This window comes from Pseudogymnoascus destructans, assembly GCF_001641265.1.
Source record: "Pseudogymnoascus destructans isolate 20631-21 unplaced genomic scaffold scaffold_27, whole genome shotgun sequence".
Lineage (NCBI taxonomy): Eukaryota > Fungi > Ascomycota > Leotiomycetes > Thelebolales > Thelebolaceae > Pseudogymnoascus > Pseudogymnoascus destructans.
The window spans coordinates 198,490-210,575 of NW_020167546.1; the positions used below are offsets into that span (position 1 = coordinate 198,490).

General features: G+C 49.7%; 4 protein-coding genes across 4 annotated transcripts; 1 reads left to right on the plus strand and 3 right to left on the minus strand.

Annotated features, from left to right (window-relative positions):
• Positions 1 to 13: 13 nt before the first annotated feature.
• Positions 14 to 1,856, minus strand: VC83_08751 (uncharacterized protein). Its single transcript, XM_024472294.1, has 2 exons — positions 1,420 to 1,856; positions 14 to 1,350 (listed from the first exon to the last, which is right to left on the minus strand). Exons 1-2 carry the CDS (start codon positions 1,784 to 1,786, stop codon positions 368 to 370), a joined length of 1,350 nt encoding a protein of 449 aa, XP_024320316.1. The 5' UTR covers positions 1,787 to 1,856; the 3' UTR covers positions 14 to 367.
• Positions 1,857 to 2,260: 404 nt separating this feature from the next.
• Positions 2,261 to 4,903, minus strand: VC83_08752 (uncharacterized protein). The gene is made up of 4 exons (XM_024472295.1): positions 4,629 to 4,903; positions 4,353 to 4,548; positions 4,128 to 4,304; positions 2,261 to 4,069 (listed from the first exon to the last, which is right to left on the minus strand). The coding sequence occupies exons 1-4, from the start codon at positions 4,677 to 4,679 to the stop codon at positions 2,514 to 2,516; spliced, it is 1,980 nt and encodes a 659-aa protein (XP_024320319.1). The 5' UTR covers positions 4,680 to 4,903; the 3' UTR covers positions 2,261 to 2,513.
• A 134-nt stretch (positions 4,904 to 5,037) lies between these two features.
• On the plus strand, positions 5,038 to 5,614 carry VC83_08753 (uncharacterized protein). Its single transcript, XM_024472296.1, has 3 exons — positions 5,038 to 5,137; positions 5,243 to 5,367; positions 5,458 to 5,614. Exons 1-3 carry the CDS (start codon positions 5,083 to 5,085, stop codon positions 5,560 to 5,562), a joined length of 285 nt encoding a protein of 94 aa, XP_024320318.1. The 5' UTR covers positions 5,038 to 5,082; the 3' UTR covers positions 5,563 to 5,614.
• A 187-nt stretch (positions 5,615 to 5,801) lies between these two features.
• On the minus strand, positions 5,802 to 7,949 carry VC83_08754 (uncharacterized protein). Its single transcript, XM_024472297.1, has 4 exons — positions 7,588 to 7,949; positions 7,476 to 7,542; positions 7,335 to 7,424; positions 5,802 to 7,219 (listed from the first exon to the last, which is right to left on the minus strand). The coding sequence occupies exons 1-4, from the start codon at positions 7,745 to 7,747 to the stop codon at positions 5,893 to 5,895; spliced, it is 1,644 nt and encodes a 547-aa protein (XP_024320321.1). The 5' UTR covers positions 7,748 to 7,949; the 3' UTR covers positions 5,802 to 5,892.
• Between the last annotated feature and the right edge of the window lie 4,137 nt (positions 7,950 to 12,086).

Here is a 12,086-nt window from a genome sequence, read left to right on the forward strand (position 1 = left end):
CGCCACCTCCCCTCTCCTTATTTTCCCTCTCACCCAACCGCCCTTCACACCCATCCATCACCCGTCCCGCCACTCCGTCCATCTCTTTCCCGTCTTGCTTGAGCCCATGCACCGCATGCGCAAACACATCCGTTGCCAGCTCTAGACGATCCCTCACGGCATTAAGGCGTGACGTGACGCGCGGCGCGAGAGTGGTGTTGGTATGCAGCGCCTCGAGTATGGGGGCGCTAGAGGCGGGTAGGAGGGTAGGGTCTAAGGGTGCTGATTTTTGTGGTTTTGGAGGTTGAGAGGGCGGAGGCGTGGAGACGGCGATGAGTTCTGCTTTCTCTTTCCGTAATCTGTGTTTGATCGTTAGTCAGCTGTTCATCTATCTGTAGTTCCCTCGCGTGCCAGAGAGGATGAAAAAAAATAGGACATACCGTTTAACCCTCTCTTCTAACTCCGCAACCCTCGCCGCATTCCCCACATTCAATGGATTCGGCACAACCACCACCTTCTTCTCTCCCCGCGCCCGCGCAAACCAATCGCTCAGCTCACTTCGCTCCGAGAATTCCTTCAGAACCTGCTCCTGTATATGCCTCGCCGCCAGCACCGCCGCGCTACCCTCTCCCATTCCGGGCCGCTCTCCCAGTGCCCTCTCTCCACACCACGTCAAAAGCTGCCTCATGCGCCGCGGCTCGGGTAGAGAACTTTCGATGTGCTTGTAGAACTCGTCCGTTGGCACGGCCGCGTGCGGTGTGGCGGTGTGTCCGCTATCTATCAGTGAACTGGCGCGTCGCCCCCGCAATCCTAGACTCGACCGTCGTGCTGTCATCTGGCGAAGGGCTTTATTCCGGTTCAACACTGGCGTGTCGCTGAAGGGGAGCGCGATCGTCGTCGCGTGAGATGTGCTCAGGATAGGCGTGCGCGTTATCGATTGCGCCTCGGGCTCTGGTGGGGGTGGCGAGACGGTGGATACACCGCCGACCATTTCGATGGCGTCTTCGTCATAGTCTGGCTCTGCCTCGTTTCGGCGCGCGTTTTCGAGGGAGGAGCGTGTACTCCTGCGTGTCCCACGGCGCGGCTCGGGTCGTGTTGTAGCGCTCTCTTTTTTCCTCCTGGTCGTGTCGCGCGCGTCTTTTTTAGGTGATGGTACTTTGGGATCAGGCCTTGTGGGCGTGGCGGAAAAGCTCATCTTTCGCTTTGAGGGCCGCCACGGTAAATCCTTTGGCGCATCATCTTCAGTCTTCTCTTGCCTCCTACTCCGCGACGGGGCCGGTTCCGTCTCAGCTACTGCCTCTAGCGGTGCCGTAGTCTTTGTTCGTTTCGAGCCGCGAGTGAAGTTGAAGTCGCCATCTGATTCATCGTATGCTGTGACAATTGTTAGCATGCCCCTCTATCCATCTATCTCACCTGGCTTGGCGCATGGGTTGCACATACTGGCTAATCGCTTACTGCGCCTGCGCTGCGGCTGTGTATTCATGCTCAGCGTTTCTAGAGGATTCCGCGTGCGTATGAGGGTAGTCATGGAGCGGTGACCGAGCTCGTCATGGGCTTGTTCTCTGGTATGTGTTGGTTGGGTGGTGGTGTGGATCGCCACGCGCGAAAAATGTCGCGTTTTCGAAACTCCAGTCGGTCCTGAATTAATGCTTTGGGTATGTCGACGCGCTTGATATCGAATTGGAGGCTTTGTGGTGATCGTGGGAGTCGTTGGGCGTTGCGTTGGCGTGCTTCGTGATGTTCTTAGGTTGTTCCTGCCGCCGTTGTTTACATCCGATGGTTGTAGTGGGCAAAGCGAGCTAGCCATCGCGCTAGCCCGATTAAGCCCGACAACTCTGACGCGAGCGCGTCAATTCTCTTTGGGAATACTAGCGAGGTTTTATTATTATTAACCAAGGTGGTATATTGTTTCCATTCCGAAAATTAATATATCAATTTGCTGTAAGCAGTCTTATTTGGCGCTGTTACATTTTGATTGTATTCCAGTACTCACCCGCAAAGAATGACGGCTGCTTAAATCTTTGTTAGCACTCTCCTTACAGTAGTTCTCTTCACACGTAGCGCCAGCCCTATCTAAGACCCTTACATTTCCCTAATCGCACGGTCTATGTCTTCGGGTCTTCTACAGTGATTTTACCGCCACAGTCACCATACCTGCAGCACTAGACATCCGTCACTACAGCCATAATACCCGATTACAGTCACTACAATCACAATCTGGACAGTAGTCACCATAGTCAGAATACCCGATAGCCGTTCCTGGCCGGGATTCGACGGTGTTTGAACCTTTTCGTTTGCGATACTGACGAACGTATTCAAATATAACCTTTCAAAAGGTCGTCAACCGCCGGGCATATCATCGTTATAATCCAGATAGCCACCAATCAAACAAAACAACCAGAGAACTCCATACCATCATGTGGCGCCCATGACTCCTTTAATCCAACAACCCGGCGGTGATTCGATCCGTCGAGGAAACCCGAAATACCCAAACAGACTACTACCTACTCCAACCTCGTTCGGCTCTCGTTTCTTTATCCCTCGGCACCCCCATCCTCTTCCAACACACCGAGAAGCCCATCCAGTCGTTCATCCACCTCTTCCTCGCTAAGTCCTAAACACTTAGCTGTAAGCTTCCTATACATCCCTCCCTTCTCCCCCATCCCCACATCAGCCATCGCGCCCGCATACTCAGTTACTAACCCCTGTCTCCTCCCCTGCTCCTCCAACAGCGCCCTCAGAAGCTCCGCTAAACCCTCCACCCCACCTTCCTCATGCCCATTTCCATTCGCCATGCTCTCCTCCTGCGCCGCCCCCGCACCAAGCATAATCGCCTGCTGCTGTTCTACAAGACTTACTACTCGCTGCTGCGCATGCGCCAGCTGGTTCACCTCATTCTGAACCGCACTGTCATCCTCCTCCACATTCCCCAGCTCGTGGATTTGCCGCTGGATCGTCGCGAGCTCCACCTGTGAGCTCTGCAGGATCCGCTTAGCCTCCCTCTCGCTGTTCTCCCGGTCGAGCAGCTCCTCATCAAAACTGCGCGCTAGGTCCATGAATTTCTCCGCCATGAGAGGCATCAGTTTCGTCGAGACAGATTGCGCCGCTTCGCTGTGATGCGCCTCTTTCCGCGAAGCCAGCGCTGAACTGAGGTGTTGGCTGGCGTTAGGAGTCGATTGCGAAATGTTGATGTCATGGAACGACGTCATCTGGCGTTGCGAGTCTGGCGCAAATGGGGACGAGGATGCGGCAAGGTTGCGTTCGCGACGAGTGTTGTTTAGCTCCTGGATCAGCTCGTCCGCGCGTACGCCTGCATTATTTGGGATGTCGGTGCTGGCTCCGCGGCCGATGAGAGCCCGTACGCATTTTCGGGCCTTGTTAGTCGCGGAGATGTGACATGCTGTGTCGCCGTTCGAGTCCTGGATGTCGAGGAGGCGGCGAACCTCATCCTGCTCGGTTGTCTCGGAGAGCTTGTTGAGCACCACGTCAAGGTAGTATCTAGCGCAGTGGAGTTTAGTGCGGGAGTGGGTCAAGGCGACAGCGTGGTGAATCGCGGTTGCGCCGTGGGCATCCACGCAGTCAATTGTCGAGATCAACTCCTGGACAACGCGGGGCATGGATTGCTTGTCGAGGCAGTTTGTGAAAAGGACGGAGCGCATGAGAGGGGTTTCGCCGCGGATATTCCTGCACGAGAGATTGGCACCGAAGCGCTTGAGCTGTTTCATCACGTCAATGTCTCCCATGGCACTGGCCCAATGGAGTGCAGTGTGACCATCCGAGTCGATAAGCCAGTCGGGTTGAAAGTTTGGTGGCGGCTCGGGACGCGAGGCAGGTTCGCTGGCTTGGGCGAGCATAAAGTAGTCCAGAAGCTCGTCCGAGTAAGCCATGTGGTATTGGTCGGACAGGCTCACAGTCGCCTCATCGCGCTTTCGCTTTCGGTGAGCGGTAGAAGGAGCAGAGAGATCATAGCGATCATCCTCGCCCATAAACGACGCCGAAGCCACAGTGGCATCGTCTGGCGTCTCATCGTCGTTGAGTTGCGCGCTGATATTGTCATACTGATCTTCCTCTATCCGAGCTGGTGCGGGTGCTGGTTCTTGATTGTTAGCCAAAAGTGGTCTGCTAAGCATGGTAGATTAGAAACTCACTGCTGTGGAACTTAGGCACTGCAGGCTTCTTGGGCGCTTTCGGCTTGTTCGTCGTATGCTTTGGTGCTGGAGGAGGGCTATCGTTGCCAGGAACGAATTCAAAGATTGTGCGCAACTTCTCATAAATACCGTTGCGATGCGCCAGTTCTTCGCCCTTTTCGAGAGGCACCCATGTTCCTATATATGTCAGAACCGCATTTGAAGATTTATGATTGAAATCTATACCTTGGTACTTTCCGTAGCCACCTTGAACTTTTTCGTGCAACTCTTTCTGAACCTCGCGCTCCAGGATTCTCGTTCTGGCAGGCTTATCAAATCCAGCGGCTTTCAAGATGTGCGTCGCATTGATCCAGTCGTCGTGCCTCCGGCGCATAACATGCTCTTTCAGATCGACACCGAATTGGAACTCATACACCGGAATCTAGGTCGGTTAGCGGTTTTCATCGGGATTTTGGGCAAGTGCCAGCGTCGAAGAGCTGCATATAAATGACAGAGACTCACGTTACTGTATGTTGCGCTATACACTCCCGGTCCTACGGCACCTTTCACCATCTTGCTGGCGATTGATGTTTGCGCAGCGCAAGAGCGCTGTCACGCTATGTCACTGAGATCTGAGATTCGAGAAGGTCTTCTAGACGTCCAGTAGTACCATTAAGTAACCTTAGATCCTAATTCCCTTCGTAGAAATATCCGCTCTCGGCTTTCCACAGACTGATTTGCCTTCTTGATATCGTTCGCGCGGCCGTTCGGTTTGTTGCGGGTAGGGATGATAAACGAACGCGATCAAACGCGTTGTCCGCGGCTTTGACCGCGTTAAGTGTACATTAGGCGCTAGTCCCCATTGGAAGTAGCGCATCCGCGAGAAACCTCGACCGACGACACGTCTGTATGTATGCCCCGCAAAAGCGAACTACCCAAACCCTCCGCAACATCGAACGAGGGCCAATTGAGCAATATGACAGTCGTTGAAACTGTGAAGTCGGCCGTTGGCCTTAGTGATGCGTCTACTCGTGAGTCCCCTACGGTCCAATGGGTCGCCGTGGTGCTGTTTTCGGAGAGCCATGGAGTCTTCAGCGATTGGGAAGCTATGTTTGCTAATGATTATTGCGGAACAGCTGCGACAAGGGCCCAGATGTCCGAGGCCAAGCTGCCTATGGCATACAGAGACTCCTGCGCCAACCTCCTCATCCCCCTAAACCGCTGCCGCTACGAGGAATACTACTTGCCATGGAAGTGCGAGGTATGTTGAGCAAGGCCCAATGAGTCTATATTTGCTGGACCCGTTGGATGATGGCATAATGGGACTTCAGGTGCTAACTAGTTTCTACAGACAGAGAGACACAGCTACGAGAAGTGCCAGTACGAGGAATTCAAGAAGCGCGTCGCGAAGATGGATGAGCTCAGAGCCGCGAAGGGCGGAGAGAGGAGTAACTAGAAGTGGGAAGCCTTGGGTTGTGTGCATGGGTGTATATAGACTGGAATGGAACGATATTGATATTTAAGCTACAGTCGGTGGACTTGTGAGTGAAGGATGGATCCCACTTCGACCCAACTGTGACACGAAACTACACACCTTCCCATCGAGCTGGGAGCAGAGTGCCATAAGGAATACGTGCTATGACGGATCTATTCGATCACATAAGATTGCCGTTGACTGATTTATTAACCTACTGTGGTAAGTAGGATCCTAATGCATTGCATTCACAAGCTATTATTTGAAGTTCCATGCACTATTCTACGGCTGATGTTTCATCTGCCCGTGGTATCATCTCGACGCTCTCGACGGCATAATAGAGGCGGCATCAGAGGGACCAGAATCGCGATTCTCCGGAGTCATATTAGCACCCTCTGCCACTTCCTCCCCAGCCGAAAACCCGTTTGAAACCGCCATCTCGGGACTCAGATACTTCGACTCCCATCCGGTCGCGCTCGTCAACTTGCTCGAGTTTCGGTTTACTGCTAAGATTGGCCAGTTCAGCGGACCCTCAACTGTTGCCCTCGGATTCAGCTCACCCACGGATGGCTTCGGGTTCAGACCCATCAGTGCCGTGGTCGAGAACGTCCCGCTAGAAAGAAGAGGGCTGACAACGGTGCTGGCGTCAAACGTAGTGCTTGTGAGGGCGGGGCTGATTCCATTCGCATCTGCTACACCGGTACCGATGCTATTGGCACTGAAAGCTCGCTGATTATGCTGCACCAGCTCCTCATCAGCCGGGTCCGTTGCTCTCCAAGGCTGCCTCGATGGCGGTGAACCCTTTTGTATACTAAGTACACCCTCTCCTTCCCTTGTGGAGGAGGGTTCCAATTCTGTTGGCCCGTATCTGTTCCTCCATTCCGCACTTGGATTTCCCGACTGAGCGGCAATAGTCTTCCAGATCCCAGCGGCAGCATCACCACTCCCAAATCCTATCTCCGCTCTTCCAATCGTTCGATCTACGGAATGTTCCGTATCTGCTCCCATTTCAAACAAGCCCTTGTCTCTATTCTCCAGCTTCGCCAGTGCCTCTGCGGTATTCACTCGCTTGATAACCTCGATGGGAGAGAAGTAGTCTTCTGGGTCATTTGCAACCGACCTCGCGACATAACCCGGTGACTCAGGGTCTGTGTACGTCGGCTGCGGAGTGTCTGGGCCGTCATTAATAGGAGATGGATGGACGGGTTGTTTCTGGGACATATTGCCGTTTCTTGGGCCACAGCTGGCGTCAATGACATGCTGGACTTGGTCGCGGCGCTTGCAGTAGTGGCAGTAACGGAGGTAAGCAATGATGGCTATAATTGCGAGGACACAGATTACACCAATAACGATGCCTGCAATGGAGCCGGCAGAGAGCCCAGATCGGGATTGAGACGAGAGGATGGAAGTGGGGACGGTAGCGGTCGGTGAGACTGGGCCCATGGTGGATGACGAGATTTGGGCAGTCTTTGATCCCGTGGTCATGGTGGCACCACTAGGAGGAAACGCCATGGAGCCAATGGTGACCAGGTTCTCGTAGGAGGATGTGTATATGGCTTCGGTGAAGCTGCAATAGAATATGTGCTGTTTCGCCACAACATTCGTGACCGTAACGCATGCTGGAAGATTGGAGTCTGAGCTGTGTCTTGTTAGCACTGGGTACTATTAGAAGCCAATTTAAAGTGTCTGCCGTAAATAAGCCTATTTAGGAGCAGCTACTGTCAACAGGGACTGGGGGTACTGGGGTAGCGTACCAGCTCCAGCAACCACCTGAATTTGGATCACATTTCTGCGAACCCTCGGAATCATAGGGAATGCAAGTAGTTCGCGCTGCACATGAGGTCCTGTGGAAAGGTTAGAATCTATCAATATAACGTGGAAGGATAGGTGCATACGTAGAGCAGCATCCGATGTAGCCGTCGATCCCAGTATAACAAGTCCCAGATGCCTGTGGACACCAGACTTTCAATGTCAGCTTGAACGCACCAAACGCTATTTAGAACTTACAGATATGCTTCCCATCACACTCATGAAGGTAGTCTATGAGAGCGGAGCCTGTCGTTGTTGCTCTTGGCAGCACTGCGGGAGATGTGATAACACCCCCAGCCGCCGACGAAGCTATCAACACCATTGCCCAAAGGCGACGGTAAACAACCCGAGAGATCATGGTTCAGTACATTGGAAGGCCCTTTGTTTCACTCCTCGGATACCCCTGCACCGCGTGCAGCAAAGCATGAAAAACGGATGTAGAGGAAGAAAGGTAGATAGCCTCAAAGGTGTCAAGTACTAAGCGTACGTGGCAGCACTACGGTTTGCCCAAACATTGAGGAAGAACAAAGAAAACGCCACGGCTATGGGAAAATTCATTGGGGTATCCCTAAGATATGGGGAACATGTCAAGTTAAGTTGTTTTCACCCCCAACAGACAGCTGTGCGGGACAAACAGCGCCTGCAGGAAGCCGCATACATATGCAGGACCAGGCCTCCTGGTAGCGCGAGTCCACCAAAAACAAGAAACAACCAATTAAGCCGACTCCTAAATGTCCATGGGATGTTATATATCTATTTCCGTACGGATGTTCTTGTCGCCAAGGATAGAAACAAACTGCGGAATGCGCAATTTGGACGATATTCTCCGACTGGCAATTTTGAATACAAATCATGACAAAATCGACGTTTGAGATGGCACGTACATATACTAAGATTAGCCATCGATATCCCGCCATCGATATCCCTTTCGTGCGCTTTTCATATTATATCAAAGGTGTACGTCCATAATTGGCATCTTATATGTCTTTGGAGCGGTGGTTTTTGTATGCAGAATCATAAATATCTAGAAGCTTTCCCGTTCACTGCTCATTGCCGGCTGGCCTGGTGCCATGTACTATCCGTGGTGAAGAGCAATGGAAAGCTGAACATTATAGGTCGCACATGCTCGTTCCAAAGTCCTCGCCCCTACAATCCTGCCCCCATACCCCCCAGCCAGCCATTTAGAGTAGACTGTTTCTGTAACTGTACCCGTACAACCTCTACTTTCCGAAGCTCTCTTTTCAAGTGAGCAATGAAGCCTTGATTTGATTGATTTGCTTGCTGTTCTTAATATAGCTTCAAGGTCTTCAAAGCTGCAATTACTTTGGACATTGAAACTTTATTGTTATCCTCTTCCTCCTCTTGTATAATGTCATATTGTACTGCAATCTGCTTAACAAGCTCTTCATACAATTCTTCAATAACCTCATTTGATGGATTCATGAAGTTTTGAATGTTCATAAGCCTATGAATCCTTTGCTCTTCAGCTAATGTACTCATACTTGTTTGAATCTTTATAAAACTTCATGAGATGCTTCCTATGGTGTAGTGGTGGGTGCACCAGATGTGAGAATCTAGCCACCCAAGGAAGGGATGAATTTACTAAGACAACACACTGTCTTAGGAAAAAGAGCCAAAGGGTCGTAGCTTAGACTATTCCACAACGCAGCAATCAGGTGTGTGATGTAGTGAAGTGGTTCAGACAAGTTGCAACAAATGTTGAGTCTGGGAACTCAGGGGTAAGTCAGAGGTTAACACCTCACTGACTTTTCAGAAACAAGGAGTAACAAGATGAATGCTTGGAAGCTTGGAAAAGACGTGGAAGTATGTGATAGTCGATTTACTGTATTGTCTGCTTGCCCTTTCTTAAGGAAAGGGCAATCCTATTTATGCTAAAGAAGTGTAGTTCTCTCATTTTCCAAGACTTTCCATGACTTACCAGGCTTGGTAACTGTAGTCGACATAAGAGAATCCCATAGAACCATCTCTTAGGTTCGTAGCCTATAGGAAGTAAAAGGAGGTCCAAGGTCAGAGTACCCCTATAGACAAATTATGTCATAGACAAATTATGTCATAGACAAATTATGTCATAGACAAATTATGTCATAACTTAACCAATCTTGTGGGTAACTAAAGAGCGATGACATGTAATGAATCATAGAGGTTCATAGGAGCTTTTAGAGCTATCGTTCATGCTCCTAGGCCTCTAGTTGGTAGAGATATGTGTAGTGTGGTAGTATGAGTGATGTCATGTAATGAATCATAGAGGGTTGTAGAGATATGCTATGTGGTAATATCGGCCCAGTAACTAAGGAGCGATGACGTGTAATGAATCATAGATGGTTGTAGCAATCATTGAGTAGTATTGCTCTTGCTGTTGGTGTGATAAGCCAAAATATGTATAGTGACTTGTAGGTTTGAGGAGGAGATTTCCAAGTTTGCTCTTGAGTTTGATAGCAAACTGAGTGCAACGAATGTCAGTATGACATATGGGTTATATAAACTACGTTCTGTAGAAACCATAAACCCCTTCTTCTAACAGTTGATAATTGTCATTGGTTGAATTGTTTCCCATGTAGAAATTCCCCATCAAATTGCATAGAGAACATGGTGAGTTTTTGGTAATCGCGGTTTGCATCAAACTCCTTTTGCAAGAATAGAATCATTTGCTTTTGTACATAGCACTTCTGATTTTGAATAATCCCTTGATTAAGTGGTTGATAAATTGACGTTATGTTTAGAGGAAACCACATAACTTGTGTCCATTTCAACGGAGTTCCGTTATCCATAAGACATTCCATTACAACTTCATAAGCACTGAAGGCATCTCGAAGCCAGTAGCCAATATCCTTTGGGAAAGAGCAAGATGTTCTTTGATTTTGGTATGTTTGGAAGATGACATGGTTAAAGACTGACTGTCTATGGACAGTGGTGGGCGCCACCCTACCTAAGTAGTCAGCATACTACTTAATCACCAAGACCTAGGGACTAGGCCTATTAGGGGGCCCCCTAGTGTTACGGCTAAGTGCTAGTGCTATGGCTAGCGCTTACAGCTGCAACCTCACGTGATGGATAACATTGGATATCATGGATATTATGTTATCCATGTTATCCACAGCGATCCACAGAATGTCATGTGATGGATAACATTGGATATCTTATTATGTTATCCATGTTATCCACAGGGATCCACGGAATATCAGGTGATGGATAACATTGGATATCATGGATATTATGTTATCCATGTTATCCACGGATATCCCTTTGGCACGACGCCACTATATAAGTAGATAGTATTTCCTTAGATAGGAGCTTCGTGCTCAATTCAATATAGTATTCTTTACAATACTGTAACATGTTACTTGGAAAGCCTTTGTGTTTAATCCCCTGCCTCCTCTGTCAAGTCAACCTTACGCAAGAAACCTCTGTGTCTTCTATCGTTTAGAAGTCAGCGTTACAGCATTGTTGCCAGTCGAAGAGAGCTATCTCGGTCAGGATATTTGCCATTACTTTTTCTCTTTGTGCCAAGTTCAGTCTTCTTCCGTGTATCTGAGTCGAGATATTGGTACTTCATGGAAAAAATTGAGGATATTTGGCCTTGGCTAAGTTGGTGACCTTGAGCTTGAGCGGCATACCAGGCTATAAGTGCAGGCTGAGTGCACGGGTGGCTGGCATATCTGCGTCGAATACATTGTCGCTGAACATCGGTGAGTGCGTGCCTTTTTTTTGGTTGCGAGGCCTCCATGGTGGAGTTGGTGAACACAAGTTATAAGGATTGTTTGGTATAAAAATAATTTTGGGACCACGGATTTAAGGATCATCCTTATACAGAAATAATCCTTATTTTACAGCTAAAAAACTACAGGACCAGACTACCCATCCTTATACCGAGGATATCCTTATATCGAGGGATCCTTATATCCAGGTTCAACTGTACTCAAAACCAACCAACACTTAAGAAGATGAAGGACAGCAACTTTTACCAACTTTGAGGAGCTCTGAGAATCAACTCTAAGCTGTTACGACGGAACAAGAAGGCTGGCCAACTACAGGACAGGAAGGAGGGAGGTCGCATGAGACCGGCCCTGGTACCTGGAGGGGCAGCGGGGAATAGTAGTTCCGAAAGTATCACGTGACGGACTCGCAGGAGGATGAGAAGAGTCCTAAGAGTCCAGGACTCCGAGGACTCGAGTGAGTTCCCAGGAGTCCACTAGGCACGTGATGGACTCGCAGGATGATGAGAAGAGTCCTAAGAGTCCAGGACTCCGAGGACTCGAGTGAGTTCCCAAGAGTCCACTAGGCACGACGCCACTATATAAGTAGATAGTATTTCCTTAGATAGGAGCTTCGTGCTCAACTCAATACAGTATTTGTTATATACTAGTAACGTGTTACTTGAAGCCTTTGTGTCTGATCCCCTGCCTCCTCTGATAAGTAAACCTTTACGCAAGAGAACCTCTGTGTCTTCTATCGTTTAGAAGTCAGCGTTACACTTTGAGCACCACTTCTACGAGGTACCGGCTTACACACAAAGCAACATGTCTGTCGTCAGTTCGAAGGGGAAAACCCCCACCACGCCAACTTCATCTCAGAGGTCTAAGCCTGAGAATGAAGAAATGCCCGATGCACCCACCGTCAACGAACTCAAGGAAACTCTACGCGTCAAGTTGCCCGACACTTACTCCGGCAACCGAAAG